General features: G+C 49.6%; 2 protein-coding genes across 4 annotated transcripts in view; one reads left to right on the forward strand and one right to left on the reverse strand.

The window, feature by feature from the left end:
• The window catches only part of TMEM164 (transmembrane protein 164), a 37,933-nt gene extending 21,579 nt beyond the window's left edge, over window positions 1-16,354 (forward strand). The window contains exons 7-8 of the mRNA XM_068116866.2: window positions 9,063-9,282; window positions 16,009-16,354. Of these exons, the coding sequence (XP_067972967.1) occupies window positions 9,063-9,245 (183 nt within the window). The 3' untranslated portion in view covers window positions 9,246-9,282; window positions 16,009-16,354. The remainder of the gene's footprint in view (window positions 1-9,062; window positions 9,283-16,008) is intronic.
• A 3,101-nt stretch (window positions 16,355-19,455) lies between these two features.
• The window catches only part of AMMECR1 (AMMECR nuclear protein 1), a 175,225-nt gene continuing 171,808 nt past the window's right edge, over window positions 19,456-22,872 (reverse strand). For 2 of the 3 annotated variants that reach the window (XM_068116860.2, XM_068116861.2), the window contains exon 7: window positions 19,456-22,782. In XM_068116860.2, coding sequence (XP_067972961.1) covers window positions 22,671-22,782 — 112 coding nt within the window. In that variant the 3' untranslated portion in view covers window positions 19,456-22,670. The remainder of the gene's footprint in view (window positions 22,783-22,872) is intronic. The other variant, XR_010984488.2, reaches the window with a different exon arrangement.

Here is a 22,872-nt window from a genome sequence, read left to right on the forward strand (position 1 = left end):
AAATACCCCCGAGTCCGGCAGGCAGGTATGCTACAAGGCGGTGAAGACCAATGAAAGTTGGTTCCAATAAACCAGGACCCAAAAGACCCTAAAAGTAGCACATTTTGATAATTTATTTTTGGCTACATTTTCTTACCACGATGGTGTAAACATGTTTACAAATGCGGCATGGTAAAAAAAAAAAATTCAATTCGCAAAATAATACACAGAAATCCCAATATCACCTCTTAACTGTTATGGAGCCAAGAACTCTTGTACCACACAGGCCGTTGCCTCACAGGTCCTGACCAACAGGAGGAACATCCACTCGGTCTAGGCATCCACTGTACAGTCAGCACTGTTTAAATTGCAGCCAGCAAAGAAGACATCAACTTTAAGGTGCATTTCTGGTTTAGCTGCAGTCTTTGAAAGACAAGTGCCCACTGTGAAATAGACAGACACCGAACGAAAAGAAATCGATCCACAGACACGTTTCTGGCTTGCCGACAGTCATCAGTGTGGCAGACGTGGCCAAATACTGAAGGGTAAGGCCCATAGTCATTCAGAAGAACTTCCTGTCAATGACCTCGGGAACGTCAAAGCAGCGTCTTCGCCAACAAAGCACCACTGCAGTGGAATTTTTTCGGGTTCCTGAACACAATAATTGGATGCCCGGCCATTCCGAGCGATTAATTCATTAATCAAGTTGCATAATTGTCAAATTTTGTGAAGTTCCTTTCATTTGTATCCATCACATAGGTCCAATGTGTATTTTCCCGATGCAGAGGGCGAGGGCAACGGATGTCAACACACTACAGCAGCTCATAACATTCATCCGTCTGGTACAGGCTAGAAATCCGATAGATAGCAACACGCTCGCTCTCCTGTGTGTGGTATGTCAAAATTGTTGTCATCCCTGTTGTTTACCCCCATCGTATCCCAGCAGCTGCCCAGATCCAAAGAACAGAATGCTCCATTAAAGGTTGCCGTGCCATGGTTGATCGGATAAAAGCGTTTCTGAAGTTGTTGGTTGAGGTTTTGTTGCGGATTTTTGTTTGGAGCTAGTAATTATCCAGGCCATCCCTACATCCAGATCATACAGACGAGGTGTTAACAACGTTACTAAAACTGATCCCCGAGGCACCCCACGACTTCCAACCTCCCAGGCGGATATAATCTGTCACATCCACTCTACTTCCTAGAATAAGCTTATTGCCAACGTAGTTGGCTACTCTACCAGCCATTGTGCAAGCCCTCACCTGAGTCAACAGTTTTCTTTGTGCAACCTTATGAAATGCATTCTGAACCTACAGATAAACTGCATTACAGAACTCCAATTCTTCTTCTTCCCTTTCTCAGGGGTGAGGTGTGATGACACCGAGCTTCTGCCTTGACCACAATACCCCTCCACTCTCCGCTGTCCTCGGCGAACTCTCTTCACCCTCCAACTACCCCCACCTTACTGATATCCCTCCTCACACAATCCTCCCATCAGCCACGGTCCACCTCTTCTCCTCCCACCTTGCTCCTGTTACCCATCCACTCTCTTCGCCATTCTCTCTTCCTCCATCCGCACCGTGTCTAGCCCATCTCAGCCGGAATTTCACCAATCTCCCCTTCAAGCTCGTCTGCACACCGATCTCCTCCATCTTCACTCCCACAATCCTCACCCAGGTGTTCTCGCAAACCTGCAGCCTCTGTTGTTGTCTCCCTGTCAGTGCCACCGTCTCCAGACCATCAAGGTAGGCCGGCGTTACACACGTCATCAGAACCTTCCCTTTCAATCTCCTTGTAATCTTTCTGTCTGCCATTACTCTGTTGAACCAATAAATTTGTATATAGTTCCCTCTCCTGGTGGTGGCTTAGCGGTTAGGGTGCAGGCTTGGGATCCTAGGATCCTGGGTTCGTTGGCTTAGCGGTTAGGTTGCCAGCTTGGGATCCTAGGATCCTGGGTTTGAATCCCGATCGATCGCTGAATTAACGCCAGGGGGGTTGACTCAGCCTGGTGTTGGCTTAACGGTTAGGGTGCTGGCTTGGGATCCTAGGATCCTGCATTTGAATCCCAATCGATCGCTGAATTAACGCCAGGGGGATTGACTCAGCCTGGTGTTGGCTTAGCGGTTAGGGTGCCGGCTTGGGATCCGAGGATCCTGAGTTCGAATCCCGGTCGATCACTGAATTAACACCAGGGGGGTTGACTCAGCCTGTCATCCTTCCGAGGTGTGACGTGCATGCGTAAGTGTCTGCATTTTAAAATTCATTTTCTCGGCAATCGTTGGTCCGATTGACACGAAATTTTCATCATCGGAGCGCCTCCACCTGTAGTATTTTAGTGATAATTATGACGTCATAAGTCCCATGGTGCGGGCACCATCTTGGAAAAACTTCACACCTTTATCTCTCAAACCCCTGCATGGAAACAATTGAAACATGGATCATTGTCAAGTACTCCTCATGGGGAATAACATATGTTAATGATGTCATTGGCACCTTCATTATGACGTCATAATTCGACAAGTATAACGCTTCATCCAATCAGTATGAATATTTTTTTCTCTGCAACTGTTGGTCTGATGGACACGAAATTTGCACCATAGGAGCGCTTCCCTCCTCTAGAGTATTTTAATGATAATTATGATGTCATAGGTTACGTGGTACAGGCGCCATTTTGGAAAAATCGAAAAACATTGTACCTCTATCTCCGAAACTGCTCCATGGAAAAAATTCAAACGTAGTGCGTTGTCAAGCACTCCCAATGGGGAATAAGATATGTTAATGATGATGTCATTGGTACCTTAATTATGCCGTCATCATTCGACAAGTATAACACTTGATCGGATCAGGATGAATTTTTTCTTTTCTCTGCAATTGGTCCGATTGACATGAATTTTTCACCGTAGGAGTGCCTCCGCCTGTATAAATTTGTTTTTATTCATAATTATGTCATAAGTCACGTGGTACAGGCGCCATCTTGGAGAAGGCGACGTTGCACCTCTATATCTCCGAAACCGGTACATGGATAAAATTGAAACATGGCTCATTGTAAAGAATGGGGAATAAGTGTTGTTAGCAATGATGCCATTGGTGCCTTAATTATGACGTTAAAGCACGGCGTTACGCGCGCTGCTTGTGAGCAAGGAGGAAGCGGACAAGCGGTAACATATAAACGTCTTTATTGTAAGACTACACTGTAACACTGAACTCCTCCGGGCTGGTCGCCCGGTGTATATCATGAGGCCACGCCTACCCCTCGGGCATGGCCACCGCCCACTTGGTGCGTGGAATGATGTCACCACGCCAGTGGGCTTTTGTGTCCGCCACACGCGCCCCCCCAGAATTCCCGCGCACCTGGAGGGCCAGTTTGCGGGGCAGACGAATGACCCGGCCGAAGCGCCCCCTGGCGATCGGCGGCGTCCGGGGTGCAGGGATGCCAGGTGGGATGCCCCTGGCTGCCCCTGGGATGGGTGCAGGACCGGGGGGCGGCGTGGCGGCGGGGCTGGGCGGTGCCGGGGGTCCGCCCGCAGGAGGGCGGCCCCGACGTGGGGGTCGGGCCACTGGCGGTGGATGGTCCACATCGAGGTGGGCCGGCTTGAGGCGGTCTACCGAAACGCGGTCAGGAGTACCGCCGATGTCCAGGGTGAAGTGCTTCGCCCCGGTCTCCAGCACGCGGAAAGGCCCGTCGTACGGGGGCCGCAGTGGTGTCCGATGGGCATCGTGGCGGACGAAGACGTACTCCGCCGTGCGAAGCTCCGGGGCGACGTGCGTCGGTGGGTGCCCGTGGCATGCCGTTGGCACCGGGGCGAACCTCTGGGCGGTCTCTTGCAGAGCGGAGCGCTGCTGTGCCGCGGACCATGGTGCCGTGGAGTCGGGGAGGAACTCGCCCGGCACCCGCAGCGGTTGCCCGAAGACCAACTCCGCCGCGGATGCGCGCAGGTCCTCCTTGGGCGCCGTCCGGAGGCCCAGCAGGACCCAGGGGAGCCTGTCGACCCAGCCGCCGTCGCGGAGGGTGGCCCGGAGCGCGGCCTTCAATGAGCGGTGAAATCGCTCACACAGGCCGTTAGCCTGGGGGTGGTAGGCCGTGGTTCGGTGCAGCCGGACCCCGAGCCCCTGCGCAACCGCCCCCCAGAGCTCCGAGGTGAACTGGGGGCCGCGGTCGGATGAGATGTCTGAGGGGGCGCCGAACCGGGCGAGCCAGGTGGCGATGAAAGCCTGCGCGACATCGGCCGCCGTTGTCGACGCCAAGGGCACGGCCTCCGGCCACCGGGTGGTGCGGTCCACCATGGTGAGGACGTAGGTGAAACCCCGCGAGGGGGGCAGAGGTCCCACCAGGTCCACGTGGACGTGGTCAAACCAGCGTTCCGGCACCGTGAACGGGGCCAACGGGGCCTGGGTGTGCCGGTGCACCTTGGCGCGCTGGCACGCGAGGCACGTCCTGGCCCAGCCGCGGACGGCCTTCCGGAGGCCATGCCAGACGAACTTGTCGGCGATCAACCTTTGGGAGGCCCTCGCGCCCGGGTGGGACAGGCCGTGGATGGCGTCAAACACCTGGCGCTGCCAGCCCGCGGGCACAATGGGGCGAGGACGCCCGAGGGAGACGTCGCACAAGAGGGCCGCGCCCGCGCCGTCGAACGGCACCTCGGTGACGCGGAGGCCCGTGACGGCGGTCCGCAAGGCCTGGACGTCGGGGTCAGCGGCCTGGTCCGCTGCCATCCGGGCATAGTCGATGCCGAGGTGGACTGCGTGGGCGACGGCCCAGGAAAGGCAATCCGCCACCGGGTTGTCCTTCCCCGCGACGTGCTGGATGTCCGTCGTGTACTCGGACACGGCCGAGAGGTGACGCTGCTGCCGGGCCGACCACGGCTCGGTGACCTTGCCCATCGCGAAGATCAGCAGCTTGTGGTCGACGAAGGCAGTGAACGCCCGGCCCTCGAGCAGATGGCGGAAGTGCCTGACCGCCAAGTGAAGTCCGAGCAACTCGCGGTCGAAGGTACTGTAACGGCGTTCGGGCGGGCGAAGCTGCCGGCTAAAGAACGCCAGCGGTTGCCAAGCTCCACGCACCCATTGCTCATGCACCGCACCCACCGCGTAGTCCGAGGCATCGGTGGTGAGGGCGATCGGTGCATCGGGCGCCGGGTGCGCGAGCATGGTGGCGTTAGCCAAGGCGAGCTTCGCGCCCGTGAACGCCGTGTCCATCTGCTCGGTCCAGGTAACGTCGCCTTTGCCCGGCTTACCTCGGAGAGCTTCGTGCAGGGGGCGCAGGAGCTGGGCGATACGGGGCAGGAACCGATGGTAAAAGTTCACCATGCCCAGGAACTCCTGCAGCCCTCTGATCGTGCGGGGGCGCGGAAACCCCTTCACCGCCTCCACCTTGGCCGGCAGGGGGACGGCTCCGTGCCTGGTGACACGGTGCCCCAGAAAATCGATTGTGGCGGCGCCGAACCGGCACTTTGCGGGGTTCACAATCAGGCCATGCTGGCCCAGGTGTTCGAAGAGCGTGCGGAGGTGGCGTAGGTGCTCTTCGCGGGACGCGCTGGCGACGAGGATATCGTCCAGGTAGACGTAGACAAAATCCAAGTCGCGCAGGACGCTGTCCATCAGTCGCTGGAACGCCTGAGCCGCATTCTTCAGACCGAAGGGCATGCGCAGGAACTCGAAGAGTCCGAATGGCGTGATGACCGCCGTCTTCGGGACGTCCTCCGGCCTGACGGGGACCTGATGGTAGCCGCGTATGAGGTCCACCTTCGAGAAGAAGGACCTGCCCGCCAAACGGGCGGAAAAGTCCTGAATGTGGGGGACGGGGTAGCGGTCGGGAGTCGTGGCGTCATTGAGAAGGTGATAGTCCCCGCACGGTCGCCATCCCCCGCCGGGCTTCGGCACGATGTGCAGCGGCGACGCCCAAGCGCTCTCTGAGCGCCGAACGATGCCGAGTCGCTCCAGGGTAGCGAACCCCGCTTTTGCCACCGCCAGCTTCGTCGGCTCGAGGCGGCGTGCCCGGGCGTAGACCGGTGGCCCGACGGTGGGGATGTGATGGGCCACCCCGTGCTTGACGGCCCCCGCCGAGAAGGTGGGCCGCGTGAGGGCCGGCGAGGAGGCGGGTGAATGCGTCCGCTGCCGGAAGCGTACAGACCAACGTGGCCGGAACCGAATCGTTCGGCAAGCCGCTCGTTGAGCTGGGCAACGCACAAGCGAGCGAGCTGAACGTCTCGGCCTGGACAAGCCGTCTGCGCTTGACGTCGACCAGGAGCCCATTAGCGCACAGGAAGTCCGCGCCAAGCAGTGCCATGGGCACGTCGGCGGTGACGAACGTCCATCGGAAAACCTGCCCTCCAAACCGCAGAGAGAGGCAGCGTTTTCCGTACGTACGGATAGGCGTCCCGTTCGCGGCAAGCAGCGCGGGGTCCCCACCCGCGGCGTGCTTGTCTGACGTGCCGGCGGGAATGACACTCACCTGCGCTCCCGTGTCGCACAGCTAACGGCGCCCAGAGAAGGTGTCCGTTATGAACAGCAGGCTGCTCGAACGGCCGGCGCTCATCGCCACTATTGAGCGCCGGCCCGGGCGTTTCCCAACCCGTTGAAGGAGCACGGCGGATGACACCGCCGAGCTTCGTGGCCGAACTTGGCGTGGCCGAACTTGGCTGGCTCCGCCAGGCCGGTGGAGTCGACGGGTTTCCCCGCGGTGGCGGTTTTCGCCGCGACGGTGGGCGGGGCGTGGCGGCGTTCACGAGGTGCGTATCAGCATGCTGCTGAACATCAGCGTGCTGCTGAACATCAGCGTGCTGTAGAAGATGATGCTGTGGAACATGCTGCTGAACATCAGCGTCGAAGGCCGTGACGGCCACGCCGACGCTCGCCCGCGTGTCCGAAGCGGCGAAGTACTTGTCCGCCTCGGCCGCCAATGCTCGGGGTTCCGTTAGCCCGGTCCCGGCCAACGCGAGGCGAACCTGCGCTGGAAGTTGGCGACGGAAAAGCGCCCGGAATAGCGAACCGGGAGCTTCGTCGCCCAACAGTGACAGCATATGGTCCATTCGGACCGACGGGCGCGTCTCACCGAGCTCGGGGAGATCCAGGAGGCGGTCGGCCCGTGCGTCGTCCGTGAGGCTGAACGTGGCTAGGAGTAGCCGCTTGAGTGCCTCGTACTTGTGGCCTTTCGGTGGGTGGCGAAGGACGGACACAACTCGAGCGGCCGTGCCGGGCCCGAGGGAGGCGACGACGTGGCAATAGCGCGTGTCATCGCCGGTGAGGTGCCGAAGCTGAAATTGGGCTTCGGCCTGGACGAACCAGACTTCGGCCTGAGCCTCCCAAAATTCCGGAAGTTTGACGAAGTCGGCCATGGCGATGGCGTCGCGTGTGGAAGGATCGCTCCGGCAGATCCAACGTCGAGGGTCACCAGTAAAGCGCGGCGTTACGCGCGCTGCTTGTGAGCAAGGAGGAAGCGGACAAGCGGTAACATATAAACGTCTTTATTGTAAGACTACACTGTAACACTGAACTCCTCCGGGCTGGTCGCCCGGTGTATATCATGAGGCCACGCCTACCCCTCGGGCGTGGCCACCGCCCACTTGGTGCGTGGAATGATGTCACCACGCCAGTGGGCTTTTGTGTCCGCCACAACGTCATAATTCGACAGGGACAACGCTTAGTCTGACGAGTTTGTAATTTATTGAGCGTGATCTACGCAACAATTATATTAGAGAAAAAAAACTTTTGATGCCATCGCTCACGTGGTCTGGCAGCCATATTGGATCAAAAAACCCTTCAAAAACAGAGTTGACTGCGCAGGGTAAGTATTCTATGAATACCATCCAGTTTATTTATGCCTCTGGATTTACAACTCACTGGAATATACGAACCCTGCACACTAAGAATTTGCTCCTCGAAGGTTGCCCATTTCTCTGATGCCGATCGCTCCTACCGCTAATTTGTCCTCATCTCGAGCAGCTCGAAGCTTTCCTTCCAGAAATCCAATAGCCTCACTCTACTATCCCGACCTTTAACGCTCGGTTCATGGGCCCCATCTATCGCTGGCGAGTTAAAATCCCCCATTGGTCAATACTCTTTTTACCACGCACCCTTCTGAAGTCTTCATTAACTCGTATTTCCTGCTCTTCCCTCACACCTGACATCTATAAAAGCATCCTGTAAGTATCTTGTTAGCCTTATAATCTCCATCTGCACAGAATCCTCTACATGGATTCCCTCCTTGATACCATACTCTACTTACAACATTACAATAATCCTTTACCTAGATTGTCACACCTCCTCCTGTCTTTCTCTTTCCTATCTCTACATCCAGGAGCCTTCTAATCCTGTCCTTTATTCTCCTCATTAAACCATGTCTGCCGAAACCGGTACATGGATAAAATTGAAACATGGCATCTATTATGAAGATAAATAAAGGAAAAACTTGAAAGTTTATAACAGGCCACAACCTGCTTGCATTTTGGGTTCCAGAACAACCCATGGCAGTTTCAACAACTGGTTAAAACAAATTCGCCAAAGGCTCGGCACAACAAAAGGAAAACCCACCGTCCCCTTATCCCAAGCCGACTGACCTTCCGGTTTGACCCTCTGGGACGCGGTCAGGATTACTGTATTTCCGAGATCCCAGCCATGCCAAAGTCTTCGGAGAATTAAAAATGGAGCGAGGTCCCTACGCAGGGGGAATTTGAAAGTCGGTGTTCCTCACCGTCTGCTGTTGTGATGTGACTATTGGCCTGGTCCAGCAATGGTGGATATCGTTGGTGTTTTTTTGGCCGCAGCACATAGCGTGAACATGGGAAAAGTGGTTGGGACATTTTGATAACAGAATGGTCTTCAGCTGGGGCTAACCCAAACTTCTATGCAAAGACACCACCGAGCCTCAACATGATGACTCCCACTCCCAACTCTAACCACCCTAAGATTCTGATTTTTTAAAACAATTCTTACATCAGAAACAGAAGGCCCAAAAATAGTCTGATTTGAATTGTACTGGTGACGCAATACACATGCATTCTGCTTTGTCTTTGACTCCCACTGTTGATCACTCACTCCCCTCACCTTTTTTTTTTCTTCTTCATCCCAAATCCTTCCACCGATCGCAGCTAACGCAGGTGAATCTGAACAACATGATCTGCCCTGCCATCTCGGACCCGTTTTATAGCCGGTGGTACAGGCTGTGGGCATCGGGTCACCAAACGGTGCTCGTCATGTTGCACGGGAAGATTCTGACCCTGGTATCTCGTCTGCGTGTACCTTCGCACCTTCTACGACCGAAGCTGAACTGATTGGGCTTCCCTTTAGGCCCAGAACTGAACATTTCAGGTGACCGCATAGGATCGACGAGTACTCGTCCAGGTGACGGAGTAAACACGAGCAGTTGTTATTTACCAAGGACAGTTTTGGGCGAATGTATTCATTCGTCCGGATTCGTCTTCAGTCGTGGGATAGACGTTTTGGCAGGAAATGCCTTTGGTCAGATATGACGTCATCAAGCATACCACATGGGTTTTCATTAACACCTGATGCCCAGGAGGCATGGCAAGTATATTTTAAAACCAGAAACCACCCATTGAATGTTTTTACAGGGTAAGTAGCAAGTGTGAAATTGCTTAAAGAGAGGCCAATGACACACAAGATCTCAAAAAAACCCAAAATGTAAACACGCGCGTTCATTACCTCCTCCGTCCAAGGTGGATGGAGGTTATGTTTTCACCCGTTTGTTACTTGCCGGAAAAGATTCCGGCAAGTATGTTGATCTGTTAGTTTGTTTGTTACTTGCCGGAAAAGATTCCGGCAAGTATGTTGATCTGTTCGTTTGTTACTTGCCGGAAAAATTTTCCGACAAGTATGTTGATCTGTTCGTTTGTTTGTCTGTCTGTCTGTTTGTCTGTCTGTTTGTCTGTCTGTTTGTCTGTTTGCAGCACTGCGTCTACACCGTTGCACGGAGAATCGCCAAACTTTGCACACATAATGGTCTTGCCCTCTAATATACTGTGCCTCAATGATGACGTCATCGGTGACGTGGTTCGGCCGCCATCTTGGAAAAACCGAATAAATTTGCACCTCTATATCTCCGAAAGTACTGAACAGAAAAAATTGAGACATGGCTCATTGTAAAGAACTCTCCATGGGGAATAAAATATGTTAATGATGACGTCATATGTCACGTGGTCGGCCGCCATCTTGGAAAAACGGCAAAAATTTGCACCACTATATCTCCAAAAGTGCTGAACAGAAAAAATTGAGACATGGCTCATTGTAAAGAACTCTCCATGGGGAATAAAATATGTTAATGATGACGTCATCAGTCACGTGGTCGGCCGCCATCTTGGAAAAACCGAAAAACTTAGCACCTCCATATCTCCGAAAGTGCTGAATAGAAAAAATTGAGACATGGCTCATTGTAAAGAACTCTCCATGGGGAACAAAATATGTTAATGATGATGTCATCGGTCACGTGGTTCGGCCGCCATCTTGGAAAAACCGAAAAACTCTGCACCTCCACATCTCCAAAAGTCCTGAATAGAAAAAATTGAGGTATGGCTCATTGTAAAGAACTCTCCATGGGGAATAAAATATGTTAATTATGACGTCATCGGTCACGTGGTTCGGCCGCCCTATTTGTCCTAAATGGCCGATAAAAAAGTACATTCCGGCAAGTCCTCGGTCTCTGACCGATTTTTCATCTGTTTGTCTGTCTGTCTGTCTGTCTGTTTGCAGCACTGCGTCTACACCGTTGCACGTAGAATCGCCAAACTTTGCACACATATTGGTCTTGCCCTGGAATAGACTGTGCCCAATTGATGACGTCATCGGTGACGTGTTCGGCCGCCATCTTGGAAAAACCGAAAAACTTTGCACCTCTATATCTCCGAAAGTACTGAACAGAAAAAATTGAGACATGGCTCGTTGTAAAGAACTCTCCATGGGGAATAAAATACGTAAATGATGACGTCATCAGTCACGTGGTTCTGGCGCCATCTTGGAAAAACCGAAAAATGTTGCGCCACTATATCTCCAAAAGTGCTGAACAGAAAAAATTGAGACTTGGCTCATTGTAAAGAACTCTCCATGGGGAATAAAATATGTTAATGATGACGTCATATGTCACGTGGTCGGCCACCATCTTGGAAAAACGGCAAAAATTTTCACCACTATAACTCCAAAAGTGCTGAACAGAAAAAATTGAGACATGGCTCATTGTAAAGAACTCTCCATGGGGAATAAAATATGTTAATGATGACGTCATCAGTCACGTGGTCGGCCGCCATCTTGGAAAAACCGAAAAACTCTGCACCTCCACATCTCCAAAAGTCCTGAACAGAAAAAATTGAGGTATGGCTCATTGTAAAGAACTCTCCATGGGGAATAAAATATGTTAATGATGACGTCATCGGTCACATGGTTCGGCCGCCATATTTGTCCTAAATGGCCGATAAAAAAGTACATTCCGGCAAGTCCTCGGTCTCTGACCGATTTTTCATCTGTCTGTCTGTCTGTCTGTCTGTTTGTTACTTGCCGGAAAAATTTTCCGGCAAGTATGTTGATCTGTTCGTTTGTTACTTGCCGGAAAATTTTTTCCGGCAAGTATGTTGATCTGTTCGTTTGTCTGTCTGTCTGTCTGTCTGTCTGTTTGTCTGTTTGTCTGTTTGCAGCACTGCGTCTACACCGTTGCACGTAGAATCGCCAAACTTTGCACACATATGGGTCTTGCCCTGGAATAGACTGTGCCCAATTGATGACGTCATCGGTGACGTGGTTCGGCCGCCATCTTGGAAAAACCGAAAAACTTTGCACCTCTATATCTCCGAAAGTACTGAACAGAAAAAATTGAGACATGGCTCATTGTAAAGAACTCTCCATGGGGAATAAAATATGTAAATGATGATGTCATCAGTCACGTGGTTCGGTCGCCATCTTGGAAAAACGGCAAAACGTTGCGCCACTATATCTCCAAAAGTGCTGAACAGAAAAAATTGAGACATGGCTCATTGTAAAGAACTCTCCATGGGGAATAAAATATGTTAATGATGACGTCATATGTCACGTGGTCGGCCGCCATCTTGGAAAAACCGAAAAATTTAGCACCTCCATATCTCCGAAAGTGCTGAATAGAAAAAATTGAGACATGGCTCATTGTAAAGAACTCTCCATGGGGAATAAAATATGTTAATGATGATGTCATTGGTCACGTGGATCGGCCGCCATCTTGGAAAAACCGACAACCTCTGCACCTCCACATCTCCAAAAGTGCTGAATAGAAAAAATTGAGACATGGCTCATTGTAAAGAACTCTCCATGGGGAATAAAATAAGTTAATGATGACGTCATTGGTCACGTGTTTCGGCCGCCATCTTGGAAAAACCGAAAAACGTTGCACCTCCATATCTCCGGAAGTGCTGAATAGAAAAAATTGAGACATGGCACATTGGAAAGAACTCTCCATGGGGAATAAAATATGTTAATGATGACGTCATCAGTCACGTGCTTCGGCCGCCATTTTGGAAAAACGGCAAAACGTTGCACCACCATATCTCCAAAAGTGCTGAATAGAAAAAATTGAGACATGGCTCATTGGAAAGAACTCTCCATGGGGAATAAAATATGTTAATGATGACGTCATCGTTCACGTGTTTCGGCCGCCATCTTGGAAAAACGGCAAAACGTTGCACCACCATATCTCCAAAAGTGCGGAATAGAAAAAATTGAGACATGGGTCATTGTAAAGAACTCTCCATGGGGAATAAAATATGTTATTGATGACGTTATCGTTCACGTGTTTCGACCGCCATATTTGTCCAAAATGGCCGATAAAAAAGTACATTCCGGCAAGTCCTCGGTCTCTGACCGATTTTTCATTTGTCTGTTTGTCTGTTTGTCTGTTTGCAGCACTACGTCTACACCGTTGCACGTAGAATCACCAAACTTTGCACACGTATTTGTCTTGCCCTCTAATATACTGTGCCCAAATGATGACGTCATCGGTCACGTGGTTCGGCCGCCATCTTGGAAAAACCAAAAAAAATTGCACCTCCATATCTCCAAAAGTCCTGAACAGAAAATATTGAGACATGGCTCATTGTAAAGAACTCTCCATGGGGAATAAAATATGTTAATGATGACGTCATCAGTCACGTGGTCGGCCGCCATCTTGGAAAAACGGCAAAACTTTGCACCACGATATCTCCAAAAGTGCTGAACAGAAAAAATTGAGACATGGCTCATTGTAAAGAACGCTCCATGGGGAATAAAATATGTTAATGATGACGTCATATGTCACGTGGTCGGCCGCCATCTTGGAAAAACGGCAAAACTTTGCACCACTATATCTCCAAAAGTGCAGAATGGAAAAAATTGAGAGATGGCTCATTGTAAAGAACTCTCCATGGGGAATAAAATATGTTAATGATGACGTCATGTATCACGTAGTTCGGCCGCCATATTTGTTCTAAATGGCCGATAAAAAAGTACATTCCGGCAAGTCCTCGGTCTCTGACCGATTTTTCATCTGTTTGTCTGTCTGTCTGTCTGCAGCACTACGTCTACACCGTTGCACGTAGAATCGCCAAACTTTGCACACATATTGGTCTTGCCCAGGAATAGACTGTGCCCAATTGATGACGTCATCGGTCACGTGGTTCGGCCACCATCTTGGAAAAACCGAAAAACTTAGCACCTCCATATCCAAAAGTGCTGAACAGAAAAAATTGACATGGCTCATTGTAAAGAACTCCATGGGGAATAAAATACGTTAATGATGACGTCATCAGTCACGTCGTTCGGCCGCCATCTTGGAAAAACCGAAAAACTTAGCACCTCCATATCCAAAAGTGCTGAATAGAAAAAATTGAGACACGGCTCATTGTAAAAACTCTCCATGGGGAATAAAAAATGTTAATGATGACGTCATCGGTCACGTGGTTCGGCCGCCTTATTTGTCCTAAATGGCCAATAAAAAGTACATTCCGGCAAGTCCTCGGTCTCTGACCGATTTTTCATTTGTTTGTTACTTGCCGGAAAAGATTCCGGCAAGTATGTTGATCTGTTCGTTTGTCTGTTTGTCTGTTTGCAGCACTATGTCTACACCGTTGCACGTAGAATCGCCAAACTTTGCACACATATTGGTCTTGCCCGGGAATAGACTGTGCCCAATTGATGACGTCACCGGTCACGTGGTTCGGCCGTCATCTTGGAAAAACTTTGCACCTCTATATCTCTGAAAGTGCTGAACAGAAAAAATTGAGACATGGCTCATTGTAAAGAACTCTCCATGGGGAATAAAATATGTTAATGATGATGTCATCAGTCACATGGTTCGGCCGCCATCTTGGAAAAACCGAAAAACTTTGCACCTCTATATCTCTGAAAGTGCTGAACAGAAAAAATTGAGACATGGCTCATTGTAAAGAACTCTCCATGGGGAAGAAAATATGTTAATGATGACGTCATCGGTCACGTGGTTCGGCCACCATATTTGTCCAGAATGGCCGATAAAAAAGTACATTCCGGCAAGTCCTCGGTCTCTGACCGATTTTTTCATCTGTCTGTTAACAGGCTATCTCAAAGTTTTGGACGGATTCAGCTGAAATTTCGTGGAGTTTGGGTATGTGACATGGATCAAATGATTCGATTTTGCTGAAGATCTGGGTCTGAGAATTTTTAAGCGATTCGTCACCATTGAGCAATAAGGCTAAAACCAACATATAGCGTGACATCTCAAAAAGTTGTGGAGGGATTTGGACAAAACTTCCTGGACAGGTTGTGTGGACAAAACTTCCTGGACAAGAGCGAATTTATTCGATTTTGGTGAAAATCCGGATCTGAGATTTTTTTTTTTTTTTTAAAGTGATTCTTCACCATTGAGAGATGGAGCAAAAAATGATATACAGCAGGATATTTCAAAAACGTTGTGGTCGGATTTGGCTGAAACTTTTTGGAGACTTTGGTTGTGATTCGATTTTGATTTTGTTGAAGATCCAAATCCAGATCCAATATTTTTTTATTTTTCTTTAACTGATTCTTCACCATTGAGCGATAGGGCCAAAAACGATATACAGCAGGATATTTCAAAAACGTTGTGCACAAGTTACAACAAAACTATGTGGATCAGTTGGCGACAAGAAGAAGCCGATTCGATTTTGGTTCAGGTTCGGATCCAGATCGGGATCAGCAGGATACAAAACGTAACCTTTTCAGCCTGGCGGAGGTGCCGTTCTAGTTATCCTTGTTTTTTTTTCTTTTCAATATTGCCCCAGACCGTGTAATCTCCTGGAGTATACGTTTTCTGGTTTTGATTTTTAAAAATAAGAAAACATTTTTTGGTTTTGATTTTAAAAAATAAGAAAACGTTTTATGGTTTTGATTTTTTTAAATAAGAAAACGTTTTTTTGGTTTTGATTTTTAAAAATGAGAAAACGTTTTTTGGTTCATTTTTAAAAATAAGAAAACGTTTTTTGATTTTGATTTTTAAAAATAAGAAAAGGTTTTTTGTTTTGATTTTAAAAAAGAAAACGTTTTTTGTTTTCATTTTTTTAAATAAGAAAATGCTTTTTGGTTTTGATTTTTAAAAAGAAAACGTTTTTTGGTTTTGATTTTTTTAAATAAGAAAACGTTTTTTGGTTTTGATTTTTTTAAATAAGAAAACGTTTTTTTGTTTTGATTTTTAAAAAGAAAACGTGTTTTGGTTTTGATTTTTAAAAATGAGAAAACGTTTTCTGGTTTTGATTTTTAAAAAGAAAACGTGTTTTGATTTTTTTAAATGAGAAAACGTTTTTTGGTTTTGATTTTTAAAAATAAGAACGTTTTTTTCGTTTTGATTTTTAAACATAAGAAAACGTTTCTTGCACTCGACAGAATCTTTTTAATGCTTTGCAAACGTATTTGGTAGAGTTTGTTTGGAACTGGACACTTTTTGTTTTTTTTCCTGCATTGTTACACGGTCCCGACTGTGCTCGTAACGGACACGTCCCCGTAGGAATTAAACGGGATTGCCGTGCTGTCGTCACACAATTTTTGCAATGGCATTATTTTCCCCACCTGTTTCCCAAGTCATCGCTTGTGCACGAGGGGGAATCTCAGGTGGACCCGGGTCGACGATGTTCCAAATTGCTTCATGGCGTCCCATTCCAAATGCATTTGGAATGTTGGCATCATCCAGTCGGCATCACCATTTTATTGTTGGTAGCACTTCCCCATCATCTTGAATCGACAAATGAGCAGCTTTGCATCATGGCCTTTCGGCGGTGGTCGTGGGAGAGAGGGACACGAGGAAACGTTGGTCGGTCGGGAATTAAACATTGGTGTTGATGGGAAAAAGAATCCTCGGCGAACCTCCGCCGGTGGAGCACATCTTGGAAGGCAGCGTGCTTGGATTAAATTCCCGAACAAGCTGGTTTCCAAGTTCCAACTTGGATTAAATTGGTCATGTTTTCAATCCCATCGCACTTACAGCGTGCTTCCACTATGAATGTTTTCCATCGATATCCAGGTAATGCAGGAGTTGATTTGATTATTTATTTATTTGTTTTCCTAATGGGAATTTCATTAATGGACTATGCTCGCCATAGGCGACAACTCGACTGAGGGTTCAGTCGTTTGGAATATCGCAGATAATTTGCCAATTCTTCGCAATGGACCCTCAACCTCCACCAGTGCCAACAGATGGAACATCCAGTATGACGGCCATCCAAGGGACGGCACAGAGATGAACCCGCCCGCGAAACACCAGGATGACGGTTTATAAGAACGATTGGGGAGGAAAGCAAAAGTTTTTCACTCCATTGGAATGAAGCATGATCCCTCGATCCGCAGGAATAGTGTGCAGCGGTGGAATACGAAGCTACTCGTTCACTGTATATCGTATCGGTTTGTCCGCCATCTTTATATCGATGCTTGCACTGAAAGCCGAGCATGGAGCACCTTTTGTTTTCACCAATGAAATTTTCATACCAGATCACATCACTGCTCATGTGACTTGTACAGGGCGGGTGGCAGCGGGGGCGGGTGAGACTGAGTGGGCGGGAGAGAGCGAGGTTGGGAGTGGGCGGGTGAGAGCGAGGTTGGGAGTGGGCGGGTGAGAGCGAGGTTGGGAGTGGGCGGGTGAGAGCGAGGTTGGGAGTGGGCGGGTGAGAGCGAGGTTGGGAGTGGGCGGGAGAGCGGGTGGGTGAGCGAGGTTGGGACACAGCGGGCGGGTGAGAGTGAGGGTGGGTGAGAGCGAGGTTGGGAGAGAGCGAGGTTGGGAGTGAGAGCGAGGTTGGGAGTGAGCGGGTGAGCGAGGTTGGGAGACAGCGGGCAGGTGAGAGCGAGGTTGGGAGTGAGCGGGTGAGAGCGAGGTTAGGAGTGGGCGGGTGAGAGCGAGGTTGGGAGTGGGCGGGTGAGAGCGAGGTTGGGAGTGGGCGGGTGAGAGTGGGCAGGTGAGAGCGAGGTTGGGAGTGAGCAGGTGAGAGCGAGGTTGGGAGTGAGAGCGAGGTTGGGAGTGAGAGCGAGGTTGGGAGTGGGCGGGTGAGAGCGGGCGGGTGAGAGCGAGGTTGGGAGTGCGCGGGTGAGAGCGAGGTTGGGAGTGCGCGGGTGAGCGAGGTTGGGAGTGGGCGGGTGAGAGCGAGGTTGGGAGTGGGCGGGTGAGAGCGAGGTTGGGAGTGGGCGGGTGAGAGCGAGGTTGGGAGTGGGCGGGTGAGCGAGGTTGGGAGTGGGCGGGTGAGAGCGAGGTTGGGAGTGAGCGGGAGGGTGAGAGCGAGGTTGGGAGTGAGCGGGAGGGTGAGAGCGAGGTTGGGAGTGGGCGGGAGAGAGCAGGTGGGTGAGAGCGAGGTTGGGAGCGGGAGGGTGAGAGCGAGGTTGGGAGTGGGCGGGAGAGAGCGAGGGCGGGTGAGTGAGAGAGAGAGGGTGGGTGGGTGGGTGAGAGTGAGCGAAGGTGGGTGAGTGGGTGAGAATGCAATCGATTCTGTTCCTTGTTTGGTTATTTTTCACATCCCATCTTCACTGCCCTCAACCCATCAGATGAGTCAGACTTGTGGCATTTGAGAAGGGGCTACCAAGAGTTGTCTCCTATCACCTCTCCCTCACTATTGGCGTAACATCACCAAACTCTGCAAGCATAACACTCATACGATACACACGGTATGATAATTCAGCATATGTGTGTTTTAAAAACAGTAAAAAATAAGAGATTACAGGAGATGCCTGTTCAAAAATAAGCCTTATTCTGAAGAGATCTGAGGAATTCATTCATATTGAGTGTCCGGTTTGAGCTTATGGCAATCTTGATCATCAGCTGGACGGCCTCCGTCAAACCTTACGTCCATAATGAGAGAGGGAGAGAACGTGGACGGCCGGACGGACACACACACAATATTTTTTACTGTTGGTGCTCTTTTTGTACGTGGAGATTTTTTTTGGCCAGAAGGGCTGAAAGAGTTCAAGGGACCTTTAAAAATAAAGTGATCACAAAAGGGTGGGTTTGTTTGAAAATGCTTGCAGAGAGGGAGGAGGTGAATGTTACAGAGATCAACTACTCGGTTTCAAATGGTGAAGAAGTGTTTGTGAATGGCAAGGGAAAAGTGAGGGTGAAACAGGAGGAGTGAGTGGAGAGGAGGAGGGGAGGCAGGTGAGTGTGGGGAGGAATGGAGGAAGAGGGTGTGAAGGAGAGAGGAATGGAGGGAGAGGGTGTGGAGGAGAGAGGCGAGGTTGGGAGTGAGAGCGAGGTTGGGAGTGGGCGGGTGAGAGCGGGCGGATAGAGGGTGTAGAGTGTGTAGAGTAGAGGATCAGGTAGAGGGTGTAGAGGAGTGGAATGGAGGGAGATGGTGTGGAGGAGAGGAATGGAGGGAGAGGGTGTGGAGGATAGAGGAATGGAGGGAGAGGGTGTGGAGGGGGAGGTGTATGGAGGAGGGAGGAGTGTGGAGGAGGGGGCGTGGAGGAGGGAGAGGGTGTGGAGGAGTGAAGGATGGAGGAGGAAAATGTTTTTGTGTTAAAGAAATTGAGGTCTCCGTTTATGATGGCAAAATGCATGATATTGTGCATTCATCACGCATGAACCAAGGCAGCTTGCAAAGTGAGAGTAATAAAGATTGAATTTGTTACAGTTTTAACCAATTACAAAATTGTACAAATGCTTTTTGTTTAATAGTGACAAGCAAAATCATTGAAGTTTGGTGACGATGCTTCTTCTTTTTTCCGATGCAACACGTGACGACTGATTTGCATCATTGCTGGGAGCGCGGCTGCTACTGTTGATGCGGTGCCCCCTTTCGGTTGGAGCAGCAATTTGTAAATTTGTTCAGGGTGCCGGCGATAGCTCGCCTACTCGGTGATGGACACCGTGCGATCTTCAACGTCCACCGACTAATGCTGGCAGACGGGACGCCCCGTTTAACGTCCGTCCGAGGGACGGGGCACACCGATGCCAAGCCCTGCGTGCAAATTACCAGGACGGTAGTTCATAGCTAGGCCGGGATTCAAACCCAAGCGACGCGGGTCAGTGAGAAGATACAAGGTAGGCGTCAATTAGAAACCTCAACCATTTATTGAGAGGAAAAATTCTCCATAAACAAAATAACAAATCGGACAAACATGTTTCTGCCACCACAGTTACACCTCCGCTCCTCTGTCTCTCTCCCCCGTTCTACTCTTCAACAGCATTTCCTCAAACTTTGGTGCATTCAGTCATCAAAGTGTCTGCTGTGTCAAGTCAAAGGCCATGTCGAGGTGTTTCTTAATGCAACAAACGGACATTACACATTGGACTCCTGAACCTAGGGATGATGTCCGCTTTTGCTGCGGACATGTTTTTTTTTTTTAACTATTGCTAAGTCAGCAGGTAGATTCGAACAACCGCCAAAGTACATCTTCCCTGCAATATAAAAATGTTTTTTTTAAGTATAATGGTAAAAAGTCATCACGAAAATAAAACAAATATCTATGTGGCAGCGACCACGGATATCACGCTCGCCTGCGTCCGTCCACACTCTTTTGGATCAAATTATTCGACAAGGAAAAAAGAAAAAAAATCTAAAAAATAGTCTTATGTATCATAAGTCTCGTGGAGATAAGCCACAATTAAGTTTCCTTTTCAGCAATGACCGTAATGGCTCTCCTTCACTCCAAAAGAAGAAATTCACCTTTCGGTCACGCTGCTACCGAGCGGGCGGTGACGTCGGGCCGTTAAGATTTGCGGGAAATTTGTGGTCGTTCTCCTTGTACAGCCCTTGTTGTGCTTCTCGAGACCAGAAGGAAAAGAAAGGCTGGATCCTACGCCTCTCACACGACATCCCAAACAGTTGAACCGCAAAAAATTTTTAAAAGAATGAACAAAAACAGACGTGAGAAATGGAAGAGTCGAGGTCTTGGTGAAGCCGCCGGCTTCTCTCGTCAGATGAGCGCAAGCCTCGGCCCGTGAGATTTAGCGGTCACTTAAAGATGGTGGCGAAGAGAACGGCAAAGCGAATTCTTTTCTCCAATTTAAGTTTCGGCCACACTCCGCATTTCTGACTCGTGACGGCAAAAAAAAACCCAGGACGAGCGAATCCCAGCCAGGCAACAAATGGGAAGCACACAAGGACAAAGACGGTGTAGCGTCATTCCAGGATTTAAGGGCTGATGGGGCCTGCTTCAACATAATCGTTACACCACCACAGTCACCACCACCACCACCACCACCTGTTGCTTAAAAAAAAAAAAAAAAAAAAAAAATTCCCCACTGGAAGTGGAATAAATGAGTGTGAACACCGACAGCTACAGGCCTAGCACATTGTACATCTGCATAATTACGCAAAACATTCTACGCTCTGTCAAGGGCCGTCGGAACTGGCCCGATTAACCAACTCGGTCTGATAGCACCATAGTTCAAGTTTGCAAGGGCCGGGCAATGGGGAAAGGGAACAAAGGCGAAAAAAAGACGGGGAGAAGTGTTGAGAATAAAATAAACATGAGGGTCACAGCTGCTGTCGGCGACCATGTGATGTGCGCGGGATAAGCGTCGAGTGCAAAAAAAAAAGTTTGAAGGAGGAAAGGAATAATTTCAGGAAATTGAATTAGCCGAGGTGTCCAAAAAATTTTTAATAATAAAATAAATAAAAACGCCAAGATCATGTTAGTGACAAAGTCCGCTTAAAAAAAAAATTAGCTGTGGGATTCGTCGGTTGAAGATCTCGGGGAAAAATTAAAAGGCTTTTTGATCTCACGTCGTCGGACATCGAGCAGCGTGGGCAGTGCAATCGGAAGGCAGGGGAGGATGATGGGACGAAAGCGAGGGCTGTGAGCGAAAGGCAAAGGGCAAATGGCCTCACAAAAGTTCTGTCTCCAGATTGACAAAACGGCTGAAATTTTGAACGGGTCGCAATCTTTTAGAAATTTCCTGATCTTGAATTAGACATTACATCGTTTCGAGGCAACATAATGCAATCCTCGATTCATAATAAAAAAAGAACATTAAAAAAAAAAACTACAACAGAAGTCCTGGTAGGTTTATGGGAATTTGGGCTTTTCATTTGGATTAGTCCAAATTTCCTACAATTCCGTTTTCTCGCAAATCGAGACCGTACAACGAGCACTGCAAGCACGAGGAACTCCGAATTCAAAATGTTGGCCTCCGAGATTGGGAGTTTGTGCCGTCGACGCGAAGAGGACTCACGAGCATGTGAAAGGGGCGAAACCATCTTCCTCCCGTCCTCTTATGAAAAGTAGGGGAATCTCGCACCTCACGGCCTAGCAGAGGCACGGGACCAGATGAAACCAACACGAGCTAAATGGAAGTCCTAAAACTGTTCAAAACGAATTTTGTTAGCGTGTGCAATTTCCTCGAGCCCTTGAATTAAATAATGGGGAATAGGAAGGCTTCTAAAGGGAAGGAGGCAAGATTGGGGGATGCGGCGCTGGACGATCCAAAGAGGGAAGGCAAATGCAAAGAGCGAAATAAACAGACATCGAGGGAGACGGACAAAAGATGGAAAAAGCTGCGGTTTCGATGGAATGCTGATGGCTTTGTGGTGCTGCTGAGATGTGACGCGCAGCGCCAAGTTTCAATCGGTGCCTGGGGAATTCAGGCATTTGCATATTATCATGTTATTCTTATATAATATATACGTATATCATATGTATATATGTACACATACGGGCTACAAAAGTTGGGAGAAATATGTAGCAAGCCCTCATCCCTCACCTAAGTTGAAAGCTCAGGTGTGGGGTGTAGGGTGCGGGGGAGAGGGATTGTTAGGGGGCATGATCACTCCCATTTTTGTTTTCCTCCACAACTCTCTCGAACCCTTTTCAACATGTTCATCTTTCACAGCCTTCCACCCCCAAAAACCCACTTCCTACTTCATCACCCATCAGGCCTTTTCTCCATCCCAAGGATCACAATTATCCTCCTAAACCAGTGTTGGCATTTTCTTACAAAGGGTTAACTGCATTTTCCCTCATGGAAGTCATGTCCACATCGTTACAGCTCTAACCACAGAAGAGTGCCGAGTTCACGTGTGTCCCCCGTTCCTCACCCCATTCCGGGCCCACGGCCCCAGCCCAGCCTGCCCGAATGAGGACCAGGAGGAGTTAGTGTGATACAGGCAGGTAGGCCGTGAGGCCAAGGGAGCAGTGGAGGATGAAAGGAGCGATGGAGGGCAATCCAGATGAAGGAGAATGAGGGGAGGAGGATGAGGAGGATAATGATGAGGACGAGAATGAGGATGACCCGGCGTGACAGTAGCCCGTGCGATGGCGCGGGGTCAGGAGCAGTGGTTGTACGGCGGGGGTGGTAGGCCGATGCCGTTGTGCAAACAATGCTGGCGAGTGGCCAGGTATTCCGAGTAGCTCACAGTCACCTTCTCGCTTCGATACCTGGAAAATGACCGGATGGAAACAGTAGGTGTCAATAAATGGGAAGTGGTCGAATGCCTCACAAAACGGGCACGCAGTGAAGTTGTCCCG

The sequence above is a fragment of the Myxine glutinosa genome, chromosome 5 (genome assembly GCF_964187855.1).
Source record: "Myxine glutinosa chromosome 5, kmMyxGlut1.1, whole genome shotgun sequence".
In the NCBI taxonomy this organism is placed as follows: Eukaryota; Metazoa; Chordata; class Myxini; order Myxiniformes; family Myxinidae; genus Myxine; species Myxine glutinosa.